This window comes from Zootoca vivipara, chromosome 2 (genome assembly GCF_965207765.1).
Source record: "Zootoca vivipara chromosome 2, rZooViv2.hap1.1, whole genome shotgun sequence".
Lineage (NCBI taxonomy): Eukaryota > Metazoa > Chordata > Lepidosauria > Squamata > Lacertidae > Zootoca > Zootoca vivipara.
In genome coordinates this window covers 117691023-117710103 of record NC_142584.1, presented here as the reverse complement: position 1 = coordinate 117710103, position 19081 = coordinate 117691023, and the positions used below count along the sequence as shown (strand labels likewise).

Genomic DNA, 19081 nt, shown 5'->3' with positions numbered 1-19081 from the left:
TGCGTAAGAGGTAGTCACTGTGAATCAATCCAGCCGAGTCTAATTTTTTTTGGGGGGGGGCGGGGAGAAAGAGAAAAAGAATAAATCAATCACTGCTTTTCAATAGAAGCACCCATTAAAATCTAAGGGAAGGGAATTTGTATGAGCTTTAATGTGCACTGTTCATCCAAGGATAAAATTGTCGGAGCCCTCCTTATTTCCCAAGTCAGAATCTGTTTATAAATGTCAGTTGCGAAATCAACTTTTCAAACTATAATGTATTTATATATTTACACAGAGACATATAAATATGAAGCAGGCACTGGCTGATAAAGGTTTATGACATAAAAAACCTGTTTTTTAAATTCCCAAAGACTCTTTTTTTTTGCTGCTTATTCATAATGACTGTGAGTGACAACCCCACCCCTATAGCTTTCACCAAGTGCTTATAGTCCCGGAAAATATTCAAAAGTTTTTATTTATATTTATACTTAATTTATATATTTAAAATATATTTAATATTATTGGAGGCTCTCAACAGCAGTTTGAGACTTCCTTACAGCTTGGCAGCTTGGTGCTTCCAGGAAAGCGGGTGGTGCAAGAGTTAACGAATAAGCATCCCAAAGGAAACGGGCCTCTCAGCAATACTGCCTCTCAGTAATTTGTATGGATAACCTCGTATGCATTGAACATTTTGTTATGCGTTTGGCTCCCATGAATTCCTGTGCCCAGCGTTTGTTGGAACAGAAGTTTAATCAATGCTTGGAGTTCCAGACATGGGTTTAAGCACGTGCAAAAATATAAGACAGGCACGTTCCCCATGTCCAGGAGATCACCTGAAAGGCCATTGACACATAAAACATGGATCACACAGGGGACTATGTCATTCTGGCAAATGTGTGAAGCCCCTCCCAGATGCCTGTGTTAGTTAGATGACAGAAGGCTTTCATCTGTTAGAAAAATATCAATGAAAAGGACTTTCGAAATACAGCAACTCCATACTTGAAACTATTCAATTGCAAATTCTAGGGCAGGCATAGGGAAACTCGGCCCTCCAGATGTTTTTGGTCTACAACTCCCGTGATCCCTAGCTAGCAGAACCAGTGGTCAGGGATGATGGGAATTGGAGTCCCAAAACATCTGGAGGGCTGAGTTTGCCTATGCCTGTTCTAGGGATCCCAGTTTGATGTATTACTATGACCCAGGGGCAAGTCAGGATTGCAAAACTTTGGCACCAGTTTGGAGGGCCCCCCAAATTTCAGGGTTTGTAGTTAATGAAGCTCCAGAGCATGTTTTGCATTTCCCTCAGTGATGATCATTGCAAAGCTGCCTGAAGCTGCGTAGAAGCACCTATTTGGCTATTAAGAAGGCAAATAGCACCAGCACTTTGCAGTGGTGAGGCAGAAGTCACTTTTGGGGTGCTGGGGTTCCTAGGATGCTGTCTTAGGGACCTTACTACCACCCACTCACCCCTTGCAACCCCAGACAACTGCACCCCTGGGTGAGACTGACCAATGGCCCCTCCCAAAAATATACATAGAACAATTTAAATGGGGTGATCAAAAAGAGAGGCTAAATTGATGCAGTGTGTGGCAACATCTAAACCAGGCATCCCCAGACTTCGGCCCTCCAGATGTTTGGGACTACAATTCCCATCTTCCCCGTCCACTGGTACTGTTAGCTAGGGATCATGGGAGTTGTAGGCCAAAACATCTGGAGGGCCGCAGTTTGGGGATGCCTGATCTAAACTTTGGAACTGCCTGCCTATTGACATCAAGCAGGCATCTTTACTGTACTCTTTTCAGCACCCACTTAAAACATTTTTGTTTAGGCAAGCCTATCCAGACATGTAGAAATGTTTCCTCTCTTACTTAACTGCCCTGGATTTTTAATCTTCTGAATGATTTCAAATATTTGCTTTTAACTATTTTTAAGCAGTCATGTTTACGTTTTATTTTTTAAATTTTATAAGACACTTACAGGATTGTTTGTTTTAAACAATCAAGTTGTGTATATAGGTATGTTGTGTGTGTGCGTGCACACATACACATATACACACACACACATATACATACATACATATGTACACATACACACACATATATAACCTTCAATTACACAATGAAAAACTCTGCCAAAGCAATTTACAACTAGCGTAAAAAATATGGTGTGTCCAATGCTACTCCTACTCAGAGTAGGCCCTACAGAAGTTCATAGGTTTCTTAATTTCAGCAGGTTTACTCGGGGTAGACCTGCTGAAATTAAGTAACCTATTAACCAGTTGGATACAACCTGGAATAATAAAAATGGACACTAGCATGTTTAAAAGTCAGGATAGCAACACAATATGAGAAGGACCCATGCCTTTGATCAACTTTGAGGGGGAGTTGACTATAAAATAGCTCTAAAGCCAGCGGTGGGGAGAGGGAGGGAGAGCTTCCCTTCGCTCCCAACGGTATGCAAATGGGGCATCTTAACGTTCAAGGGCAGAACATCTTAAGATTTCAAAGAGCGCGAAACAGAGCCTACCGGTAGGTGGCGCGCATGAGCGAGAGAGACCGAAGGACTGTATTTACATCGAGGTTTCCCTAAGCATTTACTTTTCAACCCCCGATGTGCTGCTATTCCATGCATGGGCGCAGCGGGGGAGGACAGCTGCCCGCTCCAATCAATAAAAATAAATAAAAATGCGTAGCAAAGTGAGGATCTCCCTACGCCACCCCACCTTCAACAAAAATCCTGGCTACGCCTATGATTATGCGCAATATTTTTTCCAGGGTTGTCGCATCACGCAAACACAAAACATCCCCGCTTTCCAAACACACATTTTTACAGCTTTTTTGGATACACCCAGCGATGCCTTCTTGCAATGCAGTCCGACCCTGACCCCCCCCCCCACCTGCAAAATATCCCTTTTTGGCGGGGGTGGGGAGAGAGAGAAGGTTTCTGATTGCCGGCAAAAGTTTTCAGAAAACTCCCACTCTGGACCCCCCATTTCCCCCTACCCCCCAATCTCTATTTGATTTTTAAAGGTCGGATCTATCCATCTTAACATCAATTGGAACAGAGCCAAACCCCCCCCCCGCTTTTCCCGGGAGGAAATCCCTCCTCACACAGGAGCGCATAACAAGTTGCTAGACCTCTCGATGTTTCGCATTACAAAACGTAGTTCAAAACATCCAGAGAGCAAGCCGATGCAGTTATTTGCAATTATGTTTCTCCTTCACATTTATATAATATTTTACTAGGTTGTATACAAATGCAACAAGAATGAAAACACACAGTAATGAAAATGAAAAAAAAAACTAAAACAGTATTAATCAACCCCCCATAAAAGGATTCCCTGAATCCCGTGACTTCCCTCCACCCCCCTCTCCTGGTTCCTTAGCCATAATTTTTTCCCCTACCGAATATAATTATTACTCCAAACTTATTTTTCCTTCAGTTTTTCTATAGTGCCCCTAAAATTACAAGTCTTCTTAAAATCCTGCCAGTTTGTTAACCTGTTTACAATACGAAATTGTGTTTCTCAAATCGCCATCGCAGCCAAGTTTAGCTTAAACCCAGCACAATCGACGGGTTTCAGCTAAATTTGCCTGCGCGGACGATTTGAAAAAGGCTGCGCGGCTGCGCGGGCGATTTGAAAAAATAGCAGCTTAAAAAAAGAACCAACCTCAGGGACTTAGGCAGTAACAAAAATGGAAAATAAATAAATACAAAAATAACCTTAAACAGTATTTATCAACCCCCCAAAAAAGGATTCCCTGAATCCCGTGACTTCCCTCCACCCCCCTCTCCTGGTTCCTTAGCCATAATCTTTTCCCCTACCGATTATAATTATTACTCCAAACTTATTTTTCCTTCAGTTTTTCTAGAGTGCCCCTAAAATTACAAGTCGTCTTAAAATCCTGCCAATGCGTTAACCTGTTTACAATACCCAATCGTGTTTCTCAAATCGCCATCGCAGCCAAGTTTAGCTTCAACTCAGCACAACGGAAGGGTTTAAGCTAAATTTGCCTGCGCGGACGATTTGATAAAATAGCAACTTAAAAAACCGAACCAACCTCAGGGGGTGGGGAGAGATTGAAGAGTTTCTGGTTGCCGGCAAAAGTTTTCAGAAAACTCCCCTCTCTGTCCAGCCACACTCTGGACCCCCCAATTCCCTCTACCCCCCCCATATCTCTATTTTTTTTTTATTGGTCGGATGGATCCATCTAAACATCAATTGGAACAGAGCCAACCCCCCCCCCCGCGCGCTTTTCCCGGGAGGAAATCCCTCCTCACACGGGAGCGCACACCAAGTTGCTAGACCTCTGGAGGTTTCGATTACGAAACGTAGTTCAAAACATCCAGAGAGCAAGCCGATGCAGTTATTTGCAATTATGTTTCTCCTTCACATTTATATAATATTTTACTAGGTTTTATACAAATGTAACAAGAATGAAAACGCAGTAACGAAAATGGAAAAAAAATACAAAAATAACCTAAAACAATATTAATCAACCCCCCCCCAAAAAAAGGATTCCCTGAATCCCATGACTTCCCTCCACCCCCCTCTCCTGGTTTCTTAGCTTAATTTTCCCCCTACCGAATATAATGATTACTCCAAACTTATTTTTCCTTCAGTTTTTCTAGAGTGCCCCTAAAATTACAAGTCTTCTTAAAATTCTGCCAATGTGTTAACCTGTTTACAATACGCAATTGTGTTTCTCAAATCGCCATCGCAGCCAAGTTTAGCTTAAGCCCAGCACAACCACGGGTTTCAGCTAAATTTGCCTGCGCGGACGATTTGAAAAAGGCTGCGCGGCTGCGCGGGCGATTTGAAAAAATAGCAGCTTAAAAAAAGAACCAACCTCAGGGACTTAGGCAGTAACAGAAATGGAAAATAAATAAATACAAAAATAACCTTAAACAGTATTTATCAACCCCCCTGTTATGTACTGAGCTGAATCCTAGAACAATAGGATTCAGAATCAGCGGGAGCTACCCAATCCAACTCCAGGTGGAAGTGAATCCGCAACCTGATTGGCCTGCTGGAGCAGCCAATCAGGCGGCTGGCAGAAGTGAATCTGCTACCTGATTGGCCTGTAGGAGCAGCCAATCAGGCTGCAGGCAGAAGTCAATCCACAATATAATTGGCCCACAGGTGTAGCCCTGAAGTAGCCAATCACGCAAGGCCCATTGTGTAAATAATGTATATAAGCAGATGGTTTTGGGAAAAGAGCCATTCGTCTTCTCTTCTTCTCCTTGATGAATATGAGCTGAATAAAGAGCATGAAATTCACTCTCACTCCGAGTATATTTCACCCCCCAAAAAGGATTCCCTGAATCCCGTGACTTCCCTCCACCCCCCTCTCCTGGTTCCTTAGCCATAATCTTTTCCCCTACCGATTATAATTATTACTCCAAACTTATTTTTCCTTCAGTTTTTCTAGAGTGCCCCTAAAATTACAAGTCGTCTTAAAATCCTGCCAATGCGTTAACCTGTTTACAATACCCAATCGTGTTTCTCAAATCGCCATCGCAGCCAAGTTTAGCTTCAACTCAGCACAACGGAAGGGTTTAAGCTAAATTTGCCTGCGCGGACGATTTGAAAAAATAGCAACTTAAAAAACCGAACCAACCTCAGGGGGTGGGGAGAGATTGAAGAGTTTCTGGTTGCCGGCAAAAGTTTTCAGAAAACTCCCCTCTCTGTCCAGCCACACTCTGGACCCCCCAATTCCCTCTACCCCCCCCCCCCATATCTCTATTTTATTTTTATTGGTCGGATGGATCCATCTAAACATCAATTGGAACAGAGCCAACCCCCCCCCCCGCTTTTCCCGGGAGGAAATCCCTCCTCACACGGGAGCGCACACCAAGTTGCTAGACCTCTGGAGGTTTCGATTACGAAACGTAGTTCAAAACATCCAGAGAGCAAGCCGATGCAGTTATTTGCAATTATGTTTCTCCTTCACATTTATATAAAATTTTACTACTTTTTATACAAATGTAACAAGAATGAAAACGCAGTAACGAAAATGGAAAAAAAAATACAAAAATAACCTAAAACAATATTAATCAACCCCCCCCCAAAAAAAGGATTCCCTGAATCCCGTGACTTCCCTCCACCCCCCTCTCCTGGTTTCTTAGCTTAATTTTCCCCCTACCGAATATAATGATTACTCCAAACTTATTTTTCCTTCAGTTTTTCTAGAGTGCCCCTAAAATTACAAGTCTTCTTAAAATTCTGCCAATGTGTTAACCTGTTTACAATACCCAATCGTGTTTCTCAAATCGCCATCTCAGCCAAGTTTAGCTTAAACGCAGCACAACCGAAGAATTTAAGCTAAATTCGCCTGCGCGGGCGGTTTGAAAAAGGCTGCACGGCTGCCCGGGCGATTTGAAAAAGACTTATATTTTATAAATTTTGTAAGATACAGGGTTGTTTCTTTGTTTTACACAATCAAGCTGTATATATATGTTGTGTGAGAACATATATATAATATTTTACTAGGTTTTATACCAATGTAAGAAGAATGAAAACACACAGTAACAAAAATGAAAAACAAAAAATACAAAAATAACCTAAAACTATATTATCCATCCGAAAGATTCCCTGAATCCCGTGACTTCCCTCCACCCCGCTCTCTTGGTTCCTTAGCCATAATTCTCTCCCCCCCCCCCTACTGAATATAATTATTACTCCAAACTTATTTTTCCTTCAATTTTTCTAGAGTGCCCCTAAAATTACAAGTCTTCTTAAAATACTGCCAGTTTGTTATCCTGTTTACAATACGCAATTGTGTTTCTCAAATCGCCATCGCAGCCAAGTTTAGCTTCAACCCAGCACAACCGAAGGGTTTAAGCTAAATTTGCCTGCGCGGGCGATTTGAAAAAATAGCAGCTTAAAAACAGAACCAACCTCAGGGACTTAGGCAGACGATGCTACTCTCTGTAGCCAAGGGGTCGCTGGCTGCTTGAAGCTGGTCGAAGACGATTTCCAGTAATGCACACGAAGCGAAGACGGCGACCTCTCCTGAACCCTGCAAATTCAAGTGCAAAAGCTTTGTAAACGGAGGGTATAAATAGTCGTGGCTGCCGAATGGAAAGTGGGGTAGGGTCAGGCAGGGGGCGTGGCAACATCTCAAACCGTCGTCCCCTCTCCTACCGCCACCCAACCAGAACGCAGAGCGTTGACCTTGTCTGGACAAAAGCGGGATAATTCAAATTGCGCAAGAGAGACCAAAGCTGGTTTTCAGATATACAGTATTGGGGGGGGGGAAATGTGTACTTTTTCTCTATTGAATTTATCTAGCTCACCTTTTAGCTTCCAATGAGGGGGGGTTGAATAAGATGAGCCTTTGGGTCCAACCTTGCAATTCGATGATTCTGTGAATATCAGCTACTTGGAATTGCAGTTGTGGAGAGGGTTGTTGGGCTCACGTACCATTTGCAGACTTCCCATGGGGGAGGGGGTATTTATTTATTTATTTATTTACTTATTGTATTTATTTCCTGCCTTTTCCTCCACGAAGCAAAAGGTGGCATGTAGGGCTTATCTCACCCTCCTCATTTAATCCCCAACAACAACCCTGTGAGGGAGGTAAGGCTGAAAGGCAGTGGCTGCCCCAGGGACACCCAGTGAGCTTCATCATGACCGAGTGAGGATTTGAACCCAGGTCCTGCACCACCCCCTGGCTCTTTCAATCATAGAATCATAAAGTTGGAAGGGACCATGAGAGTCATCTAGTCCAACCCCCTGCAAGGTAGGAATCTTTTGCCCAACATGGGTCTTGAACCCAAAACCCTGAGATTAAAAGTCTAGCACTCTACCAACTAAACTGATGTTTAGTCAGAAGCTTCAGGCACAGTGACTTTCTCACTAAGCATAAAATAACTCATAAAGTCTCCTTTTTTCTCCCCTTTAGCTATCATTTTTACCGTTTAAAATTTTTCTTCCCACATTTTTCTTACCTTTATTATTATTAATATTATTATTTTTAATTTTACTTTTTAACTTCATTTTTAAAAATCCCCCTTTCCCCGCTTCCCCAATATCAACACTTCTACATCATTACTATCACCCCCATCTCCCACTTTTAATACATAGACTCCACCCCTTCATTTTATACACCAAATCCCCCCCCTTTACTCATCTCATCATCCTCATCTACCCCACTTCTCACCCCCACTTTTGTCACTGTTGTTTGACTGCTGGTTGGCCTGCCTTTAAATTGAACATCATTGATAAAGATGTTGAATAAGACTGGGTCTGTCTTGGGCCCAGTCTAATTCAACATCTTTATCAATGACTTGGATGGTGGGCTTGAGGGCATCCTGAGCAAGTTTGCAGATGACACCAAATTGGGAGGGGTGGCTAATACCCCAGAGGACAGGATCACACTTCAAAATGACCTTAACAGGTTAGACAACTGGGCCAAAGCAAACAAGATGAATTTTAACAAGGAGAAATGTAAAGTACTACACCTGGGCAAAAAAAAATGAAAGGCACAAATACAAGATGGGAGACACCTGGCTTGAGAGCGGTGCATGTGAAAAAGATCTAGGAGTCTTGGTAGACCACAAACTTGACATGAGTCAACAGTGTGATGCAGCAGCTAAAAAAGCCAATGCAATTCTGGGCTGCATCAATAGGAGTATAGCATCTAGATCAAGGGAAGTATTAGTACCACTGTATTCTGCTCTGGTCAGACCTCACCTGGTGTACTGTGTCCAGTTCTGGGCACCACAGTTCAAGAAGGATACTGACAAGTTGGAACGTGTCCAGAAGAGGGCAACCAAAATGGTCAAAGGCCTGGAAACGATGCCTTACGAGGAACGGCTTAGGGAACTGGGTATGTTTAGCCTGGAGAAGAGAAGGTTAAGGGGTGATATGATAGCCATGTTCAAATATATAAAAGGATGTCATATGGAGGAGGGAGAAAGGTTGTTTTCTGCTGCTCCAGAGAAGCGGACACGGAGCAATGGATTCAAACTGCAAGAAAGAAGATTCCACCTAAACATTAGGAAGAACATACTGACAGTAAGAGCTGTTTGGCAGTGGAATTTGCTACCAAGGAGTGTGGTGGAGTCTCCTTCTTTGGAGGTCTTTAAGCAGAGGCTTGACAGCCATCTGTCAGGAATGCTTTGATGGTGTTTGGCAGGGGGTTGGACTGGATGGCCCTTGTGGTCTCTTCCAACTCTATGATTCTATGATTCTATGAGTGGAACAATGGGGTCATTGTCCAAGGTGGCAAATTTGAGTAAAATCCAGCATCGCCCGAGCTCTACAAGTACGGCTTTCTCCCGATTGAAGTGCAGAGTGTTTGAGGATCGGGACATTTGCAGGGAAACCAAAATGCTTGTTTACAAAGCTATTGTACCACCGGCGTTACTGTATGCTTGCGAAACATGGATCACTTATAAACACCATCTCCAACTCCTCGAAAGGTTCCATCAATTGTGTCCCCAGTAATTTTTACACATCACTTGGGAAGACAGGCGAATTAATGCCAGTGTACTGGAAGAAGCAAAGATTGCCATTGTCAAAGCAATGATTCTTCAACATCAACTTCATTGGAGGGGTCATGTTGTGCGGATGCCTGATGATCGTCTTCCAAAACAACTACTCTATTCCAAACTTAAAAATGGAAAGCGTAATGCTGGCGGTCAACAAAATAGGTTTAAAGAGCGTCTCAAGGCAAATCTTTAAAAATATAGTATAAACACTGGCAACTGGGCAACACTGGCCTTTGAGCACTCCAATTGGAGAGCAGCCTTTACCAAAGGTGCCCTGGACGCTCAAACTCAGGACGAAAGGGGAAAATGTGCTAAGAGGAAGGCAGTTTGGCACACCAAACTGATCATCATGATCAACATGATCAACTCCCGCCCGGAAGCCTATGTCCCTACTGTGGAAGGACGTGTGGATCCAGAATTGGCCTCCACAGTCACTTACAGACCCACTGTTAAAACCATAACAAAATTAAAAAATTCCTTCCAGCAGCACCTTAGAGACCTACTAAGTTTGTCATTGGTATGAGCTTTCGTGTGCATGCACACTTCCTTACATACACTGAAACAGAAGTCACCAGGTGCTTAGTGAGAGGGTGGGGAGGGGTATTACTCCCTCCTTGTGGTGGGAGTGGGTGATTGACTGACTGATAGCTGTTGATGACTGTATGACTGCAATTGGTCTTGCAGGAAAAAGCAAGGGGTGAGATGGCTAAAAATAGCTTTATCATGTATAATGAGATAAGAATCCAATGTCTTTATTCAGACCTGGTTTCTCCATGGTTTTAAGCTTGGTAATACAGTAAGTTGCAGTTCAGCAACTTCTCTTTCCAATCTATTTCTGAAATTCTTTTGTAATAAGACAGCTAATTTGAGATCTTGTACAGAATGTCCTGGGAGATTGAAATGTCCTACTGTTTTCTCTGTCTTGTGATTCCTGATGTCAGATTTATGTCCATTTATCCTTTGGCGTAGGGTTTGGCCTGTTTGTCCAATATAGAGAGCTGAAGGGCCCTGTTGGCATTTGATGGCATACACAATGTTAGAAGATGAGCGATTAAATAGTCCTGAGATGGTATGTTGGATGTTGTTGTGGCCAGTAATGGTGTTGTCTGGGGTTATGTGGCAGCAAAACCGTGTTTTTGAAGACAATCTTACTCGGCTATGAGTGATCAGCAAAGAAGAAAAAAGAAGAAGAAGCTTTCATTTTTAAAGTCCAGTAGTAAGGTCCTATGTCCTCTAGGAGAAACAATATAAGCCTACATTGATTCCTGCCCATTTGTTTAAAGCAATTTGAAGTAAAGGAGTCTGAACTAAAGCGTTCTGTCATGGATGTTTTAGTTGAGATTCTTTGGGGTCCCTTCCAACTTTCTAATAGTGTTTTAAAAGTATGATGTGAATGGGAGGTAAGGTATCCCTTTAATGGGAAGCCCAAACGCAGGACCTGGATGCAAAAACAACTCTCTCCACGCATGAATCCCATAAACTGGGATTCAGAACTACGGCTGCCTCCAGCTGCTGTGCTTTTCAAAGGCTTTAAATTGTGGAGTTTCAATCACTAGCTAAAAGAAAAAGAAAGCCAGGCCTCTGGTCACACAATTTCGCCAAAATTTTGTTTCATTTTAAAAAAACCTTTATTTGCAGATTTAAAAGAGAAAAAATAACCGTAGAGCAACAAATACAAATAGTAACAAAAATACAAATAGTAACAAAATACACACAGCACATTATATACATAGTGCCCATCACATACAACACTATGGCACCAGATGGCGCTGTGGAGTCCCGTCTTTCTCTCCCGGATTTCCCTGTTTAAATTTACAACACGTTTAAGTGAAACTCTCCTTTGATGTGCTCAGATCCAGTCTATATGTCCAAAAGGCATCCGCACAAAACTGGCATCTCTAAGACATATTATCAAATGTAGCCAAGGCAATGCAAAAGTTCGTTATTTATCAAAATGTGTGTGCTGTGTACAAAACTAAGCAGAAATAGCTCATTGCATTGCATTGCATAGCATTTGTGGTTTAGCACGCTCGCCTTTCTGCACTGCTACACATGAGGCAGCCCAGGAGCCACAGAAATGATGAAAGAGCTCACATCCTACTACAATGCAATGCCAGTAAGTCATAAGGGGGGGGGGAATGTGACTCTAAAAATAAACAAGTCAATCAAAATGATGCCCAATAATTCCTTTCAAATACAATGGGACAGTGATAAATGATATTCAAAAACATCGAAGCCACGAGATGCTGCAGTACAACTCCCAATAGCCCCAGGCTGGTGCAAATCCTATGTGGTTGTTCAGTATTTTGGTGCGAAGGTGGGTTTTTGCTACAAAATACAGACCACCACCCAAGTTCTTTGGGGGAACCCAGTGGCTGTGATGCATGTGGCCGATGAGAATTGGAGTCCAAAATATTTGGAGGGCACCAGATTGTGAAGGTTGCTGTAATTATTCATGTGCTTTCTCCCGAAGGGATATCAGAATGTCCACACTCTCCTGGCATTCTTTTCTACGACCTAAAGCGGTTTGCTCTGAAGGATGCTGATCCCAAACTCATTTCCTGTGGGGATTCTTGAATGTGATTCATGGCTCTTAGCCAGCCAAACTCAGCCCTCCAGCTGTTTTGGGACTACAACTCCCATCATCCCTAGTTAACAGGACCAGTGGTCAGGGATGATGGGAACTGTAGTCTCAAAACAGCTGGAGGGCCAAGTTTGGGGGGTGCCGGCTCCTAGCCGTTGAGTTTCTCCCATGTGCAAATTTTGTAATGTGAATTAACATGTGTATTCCACCCAAACCTCGATGTTTATAAAGTGCGTTCCCTTGCGTGAATTCTCTGGTGAAGTTTAAGACTTGATCCATGGCGGAAACTCTTCTCACACTGGGAACATTGATACGGCTTCTCCCCTGTGTGGATTCTGTGGTGCCTGTTCAGGTTTCCACTCCAGCTGAAGCTCTTTCCGCACTCGAAGCATTTGTACGGCTTTTCCCCTCTGTGGATTCTTTCGTGCACTCTCAGGTACTTGTTCTGAACAAAGCTCTTTCCACACTCTGAGCATTTATAGCGCTTTTCGCCAACACGGAATCTCTGGTGTGCACTAAGGTCTGAGCTGTGAGAGAATTGCTTCCTGTTCTCTGAATACTCATGTGGCTTTTCTCCCATGTGGATTCTCTGATGTTTAGTAAGGTTCATCCAGCCAATGAAACCCTTTCCACACTCTGAGCACATCAACAGTCTCTCTCCATTCTCAATATTCCTTTTCTTGCCTGCATGATGTTCTGCTATTATTGGAACTTCACGGAAGCCAGCCCCCACAGAAGCCAAGCGTTTCTTCCTCCACTTCTGCTTTAGTTCAATTTTCTTTCCTTGAGGAATGTTTTCTTCATCCCTTTCACGCCCATCACCTGAAAGAATCAAGAAGGAGGAACAGATCCTCAAATCAGGAAGGAAACTCAAAGAATCAAAGAAAGTAGAAAATATTAAGTGGGGAGGCATATCCTTTCAAATACATTAAACAGCCTCTGATGGTGAAAAGGAAATAGTAACAGATACTGTTACACAAAGAGTCGGACACGACTAAACAACAATAACAACTGCTACACACGCCACATTATATATGGTCCGCATTTGTAGGAAATTGATATTTTAGTATGGCAGTCTCTATACTTTGGAATTCCCTGCATATTGATATGAGACAAGTGCCTTCACCCTTTTTGGCACCTGCTTAAAACATTTTTGCTCAGACAAGTCTACCCAGGTATCTAGAATACTGATGTGCTTGTAGTTTATTACTATTTTTAATCTTTTGAATTTACCCTTGATTTCTGTTTTAACTGGGCGAAGCACAACCCAAATCCTGCAGGGGAATAGCTGTAGTTTGATGATACAACATGTGCCTTGCTTTGAGGTTTTTCTATAACCAAGCACTAAATATTTTTGTGTGTGAAACAAGTAGCATAAATTATTAGCAGTAGTAAACCTACTACGCACCCTCCGTCAGCAGGTCCTGGGGTGGTTTACAACAATCTAAAATTCGTAATTTAAAAAGGGATTTTAGAAAATTTTACAGTCCCGGGAAAGGGGTGGGCTGTCAAAACACGTCTCAGGTCTCAAGGCCAGGGTAGAGAGCTACGTCTGCAGCATTCAGTTACAGGTAAGAGAAAACAGGTAAGTTTTTATAAAGATTTTTTTAAACTGAGGGGAACCCCTTCTGTTTCTTTCAGAAGTGAATTCCAGAGTGCAGGAGACACCACTAAAAAGGCCCTGCCTCCCTCTGGTGCCCACCAGCTTAATTAAGGAGGGTGTGGGAGTCTGGTCTCACAGAAATTAAAAATGTCTGCCAGGTATCTGCATGGCTTGCTAGGCCAAAAATGGAGGGAGTCCCATCTCAATTAAGCACATACCTGCTAATGTCTCTTGTTCTTCAGAGCCCTCAATGAATGCATTTTCCCGTTCTTTCTGCAAGGTGATGCCAGATCTGGAAATTGGTAGTCCTTTTTTGGAGAGAAATAATATATTATTTATTCAATTTCTATACTCCCCTTTATCAGGGTGGAGTACAACATTAAAACACATTGCACAGCATCAATGATGAAAAGAGCATACTGACAGACACCTAACTATGATGATGATGATGATGATAATAATAATAATAATAATAATAATAATAATAATAATAATAATAATAATAAATAATATATTTATACCCCGCCCATCTGGCCAGGTTCCCCCAGCCACTCTGGGCGGCTTCCAACAAAATATTAAATACAGAAATCCATCAAACATTAAAAGCTTCCCTAAACAGGGCTGCCTTAAGATGCCTTCTAAAGGTCTGGTAATTGTTGTTCTCTTTGACCTCTGGTGGGAGGGCATTCCACAGGGTGGGTGCCACTACTGAGAAGGCCCTTTGCCTGCTTCCCTGTAACTTGGCTTCTCGTAGTGAGAATAGTCCTGCTCCCCATACTTTTGCAGGTCATAGATTATTTAATAGGCATAGGGCCTGGGTAATGGTATAATGCTGCCTTAAAAGTATAGCATGGATGGGGCCAGAGCTTATTTATTTGAATCCTTTTGACCTGCACTTTCATAGCATATATCAAGGAGGCTTGTGGCATAAATTCAATTAAATCAGAATAAATATCTGTAAAATGGTAAGCCAGTAAGCTTACTGGGATATGATATATAATGAATTGAAAAGGATGTTCAAAATAACCTTTGTAAAAAAAAAACCCAGAAGCTTTTTTTTGGGAATTACAGGGACAGAACTACCTAAATTATATTTAAATTTATTTATGTCTGCGACTACAACAGCAAGTATGTTACTCGCCCCAAAATGGAAAGAAGCAGAAGTCCCAGCAAAGGAAGAATGGATGCAAAAACTTATGGAATATGCAGAAATGGTGAAACGTACCAGAAGAATAAGAAATCAAGATAAACTTTTTCTAAAAGAATGGAAACGCCTTATTGAATATTTACAGATAAATTGCAAACAGATAAAAACACCGGCAGGGTTACTGTAATAACCTGCGGTTTCATACAAGTTTATATTTAAAGTAGGTAATTAAATGATCAAATTAAATGAATTTGGATATGCAGAAGATGTTAAAAAATAAATTTAAGGAACCGCAGAAAGAGGGGGAAGGGAGTTAAACTTTGAAATGTTAAAATGATTGTGAAATTAAAGAAATGCATAAATTTGAAAAGTATAAATAAACTTTAATATAATAAAAAATAAATAAATATCTGTAAAACATGTTTACAAACACCAGTAAAACAGCAACAGATACTAGCTGGCTGAAGGGGGGGGGGCGAATCCATATTGTAAGGATGTGACTAAAAAGTACAGTTTTTAAGAGACATCTGAAAGAAGGCAGGGGTGGCTCCTGCCAAACATCCACAGACAGGGAGTTCTGCAGGGTGGAGCCTGCCACACTAAAGGCCCTTGTCAGCTACTGTCACACAGGCAAAACCTTACCTAAAGATACCAGATTCGCATAATTCTCCTCCATGACTTCTTTGTGCAGCACTCTCTGGCCCGGATCCAGCAAAGCCCATTCGTTCTCTTTGAAACGAACTGCCACCTCTTCAAGGGACACGGGAACCTGAAAGAGGGATGTCCCATCAAATCCCACACCTCTTGCGGGGTCTGAAAAAGGAACCCGGGTGGTCCCCTGCCCATTTCCCCAATGATTCCACCCACCCCGTACCTGTTCCAATTGGGCAGAAGCCATTTCCAGTCCGGCACAAAGAGGAGGAGGTCTAGAAGGAACCTCTGGGGTCATCTCGCTGTCTCCAAACATTGTTTGACATCCTATTGGGAAGACGAAGAAAACGGGGAGGCATTTTAGGCTCTGTAATTTAGCCCAAATGCTAATCTAGTAGGCATCCATGTTGGGTGTGGTGTCTCTTTGTTCTAAGCTGCTGAAGAGAATGGGTGTGTTATTCTCTATCTCCAGCAGTCTGATCTTTAAATAAGGTGGACTACAAAGAGAGGTGTCTCCACCCAACAAGGATTCCTGAGAGGAAACATTAACGCAACCCACAGGATCCAGGCATATTCAAGAGAAGGAGAGACCATGTTGAAACCTGCTCCTTTATGGTCCTTACCCAGAGAGGTGGTGCCCATGTCAGCCTCCTGCTTGATCTCCCTGAACAGTGGCCTCTCGGTGGCATCCTGCAGGATGTTCTCTGCCTTCATGAAACATGAGGTTGCTTTGGATGACATCTCCTGCACCTGAGATAGGAGCCCATGCAAGGAAGTGGGGGGGGGGGAGACAGGAAACAGGTCAGGCAAAGGCCAGGGGTGCCATTAAATAACAGAAGATGAATAAATGTTCAAGTATTAAGTTACTATTACTGTATTGGCCCCTATATAAGCCACACTCCCCCCCCCAATTGCGATCTTGAAAAGTTAAAGTGCAACTTATATTCGCCACCTTACAAAAAGTATTGGGTATGCAGCCAGGAGCGCGGCATTGCAGTGCTTGTCCCAAACGTAATCCCCCATCTTCTCCCCCAAGGCCAGGAAGGGAGAAAGTGAGGAAGGGAACGGCTTATATTTGGGTATTGTCTTCCCCCCGCCTTAACTTTTCAATGTACATCATATTTGGGCCAATACAGTATTATTATCATCATCATTAATAATAATTGTTATTTACCCTCCCTTTCACTCCAAGGTCCCAGGGTAGGTTGCGACATTAATACACAATACTAAAAACAATTCAAAACTTGGATTCATAAAAGTAAGGTGAGTCCCAAAAGCATACACCTCAAAAGCCAGGGAAAAAAATGAGCATCACCAGCATTTGCTGGAAGCTGTATAATGCAGGTAACCAGATGTACCTCTATGGGGAAGGAGTGCCACAGCTTAGGGGCCACCACAGAGAAGGCCTTCTGCCTCCCACCAAACCTCTGAGGGTGGAGGAACTACCAAGAGGGCCCCCCATCTGCTGATCCTAGCATCTGAGAGGATCTGGTAATTTATCAGCTAGAAGATTGATCAGTGAATCCAAATACAACTAAAGGATTGGGGCCTTGGAATTACCAGAGCAAAACAGTCTCTCACCTCAGCCTCCTTCTGGTCTTCCGCTTGGCTCATGAGAAAACCTTCGGCCAGGGCCACTGCCTGGGAAGTGGTCTCCACTCCACATTCCCTGACCCAGCTCTCCATCTCTGGGGGGAGGACAGCCAGGAACTGCTCCAGGATCACCAGGTCCAGCATCTGAGCCTTGGTGTGCCTCTTCGGCTTCAGCCACTGTTGGCAAAGGCGGTGGAGTTGGCTGCAAACCTCTCGGGGTCCCTCGGCCTCCTGGTAGCGGAAATGCCTGAAACGTTGGCGCCGAGCGTCTGAGCTGAGGACGTCCTCCTCACCCAGGATCTCCTGTGTGGTTTTGTTTGAGGATGTCACACTGCCCCTCACCTGGATGGTGTGAGGAGCTACCCTTGCTTTCCCCCCTGTGTCAGTTGCCACAGAGTCTTGCTCTTCCATCTTTCCTCCACAGGGACTGTCATTTGCCTTTCTTTTCTGCCTAGGAGGGAAGGAGTGTGTCGTATTGCTGCTTCTTTTGGCCTCGTCAGCCACATCTTTGTGGCATTTCATGAGGTGACTGTGCATCGCGGTGGTGGTTCCCACCTGCTGGCAACCGCTGGGCTTCCCAAGACTAACAGTTTGATGGCACAGATTGTGACGGACCACAGATTTGCTATTGGCATCCTTGGTGAAGAGCTTCCGCACAAAGGACGTTTTCCCATGATGGGCTGGTGGCTCCATGTTGGTGGCAACCTTTGGCTCAAAGGATCCAGAGCAGGTGGAGGAGTTGACGAATAGGGAGTGGGGCCTTTTGAAGCCAGAGGCTCCTCCTTCCTTGAGTACTGGTAGTGCCCTTTCCTCTGCACGGTCCTCCTGTACCAGCATGGTGTTGCCATCCCTTGACTCAAAATCTTGACTGCTGGTGCTCTCTAGCAAAAGGAATTCCATTGGCTGGCATGCTACACAAGCCAGTGAAGTGGATTGCAATCTAAAAGTGCCTGACATGGACCGAGTGCGAGGCCGGCAGGGTGTCCTCTTGCCACTTCCTGCTGCCTTGTTAAGAGCGGGCGTCAATCCCAAAGTGCCTGAGACAGACCGGGTGCGAGGCCTGGAAGATGCAGTCTTGCCACTTCCTGACGCCTTGTCAAGGACATCTCTGTGCTTTCTCATCATGTGACTGTGCATTGCAGTGGTTCCCACCAGCTGACAACCGTCAGGCCTCCCGAGGCGAACCGCCCCATGGCAGAGACGGCACTGGACCACAAATTTGCTTATTGTCGCGAAGTATCTCCACATGGAAGAGATCCTCTGCCTTTTGGCTGGTGGCTCCATAGCGGTGGCGTCCTCTGGCTCAAGGGATGTGGAGGAGGACTGTCTTAGGGGGCATCTGCTTCTATGCAGCTCTGAGACCACGCCTGGGGTGCTGCTCAGGGGAACCTGGCCACGATGGGCTTCTGCTTGTGCTGGAAGCGGCAAGTTCAGCGTGTTGGAACCGGGAAGTTCCTTCTCTTCCTCCACACTGCTCTCCAGTGCCAGAATGAAATCCTCATCCTCCGACTCAAAAAGATCCTCTTGGGAAGACTCCAGTGGAGATTCTTCAGTAGGGTTTTGGGAACCGCTCCATGCCTCTTGTATGCTGAGCTGTGGTCCCAAGCAGTTCCTTTCGATTGTCCTCTCCATCTTATTCTGCAGGTTGCCCATTGCGTAAGAGGTAGTCACTGTGAATCAATCCAGCCGAGTCTAATTTTTTTTTGGGGGGGGGGCGGGGAGAAAGAGAAAAAGAATAAATCAATCACTGCTTTTCAATAGAAGCACCCATTAAAATCTAAGGGAAGGGAATTTGTATGAGCTTTAATGTGCACTGTTCATCCAAGGATAAAATTGTCGGAGCCCTCCTTATTTCCCAAGTCAGAATCTGTTTATAAATGTCAGTTGCGAAATCAGCTTTTCAAACTATAATGTATTTATATATTCACACAGAGACATATAAATATGAAGCAGGCACTGGCTGATAAAGGTTTATGACATAAAAAACCTGTTTTTTAAATTCCCAAAGACTCTTTTTTTTTGC

At 43.6% G+C, this 19081-nt stretch overlaps 1 protein-coding gene across 1 annotated transcript; it reads right to left on the bottom strand.

Moving 5' to 3' along the window:
* Positions 1-11104: 11104 nt before the first annotated feature.
* LOC132591804 (uncharacterized) lies at positions 11105-18711 on the bottom strand. Its single transcript, XM_088664269.1, has 6 exons — positions 17047-18711; positions 16089-16215; positions 15689-15792; positions 15457-15583; positions 13886-13975; positions 11105-12886 (listed from the first exon to the last, which is right to left on the bottom strand). The coding sequence occupies exons 1-6, from the start codon at positions 18709-18711 to the stop codon at positions 12288-12290; spliced, it is 2712 nt and encodes a 903-aa protein (XP_088520395.1). The 3' UTR covers positions 11105-12287.
* Positions 18712-19081: the final 370 nt, after the last annotated feature.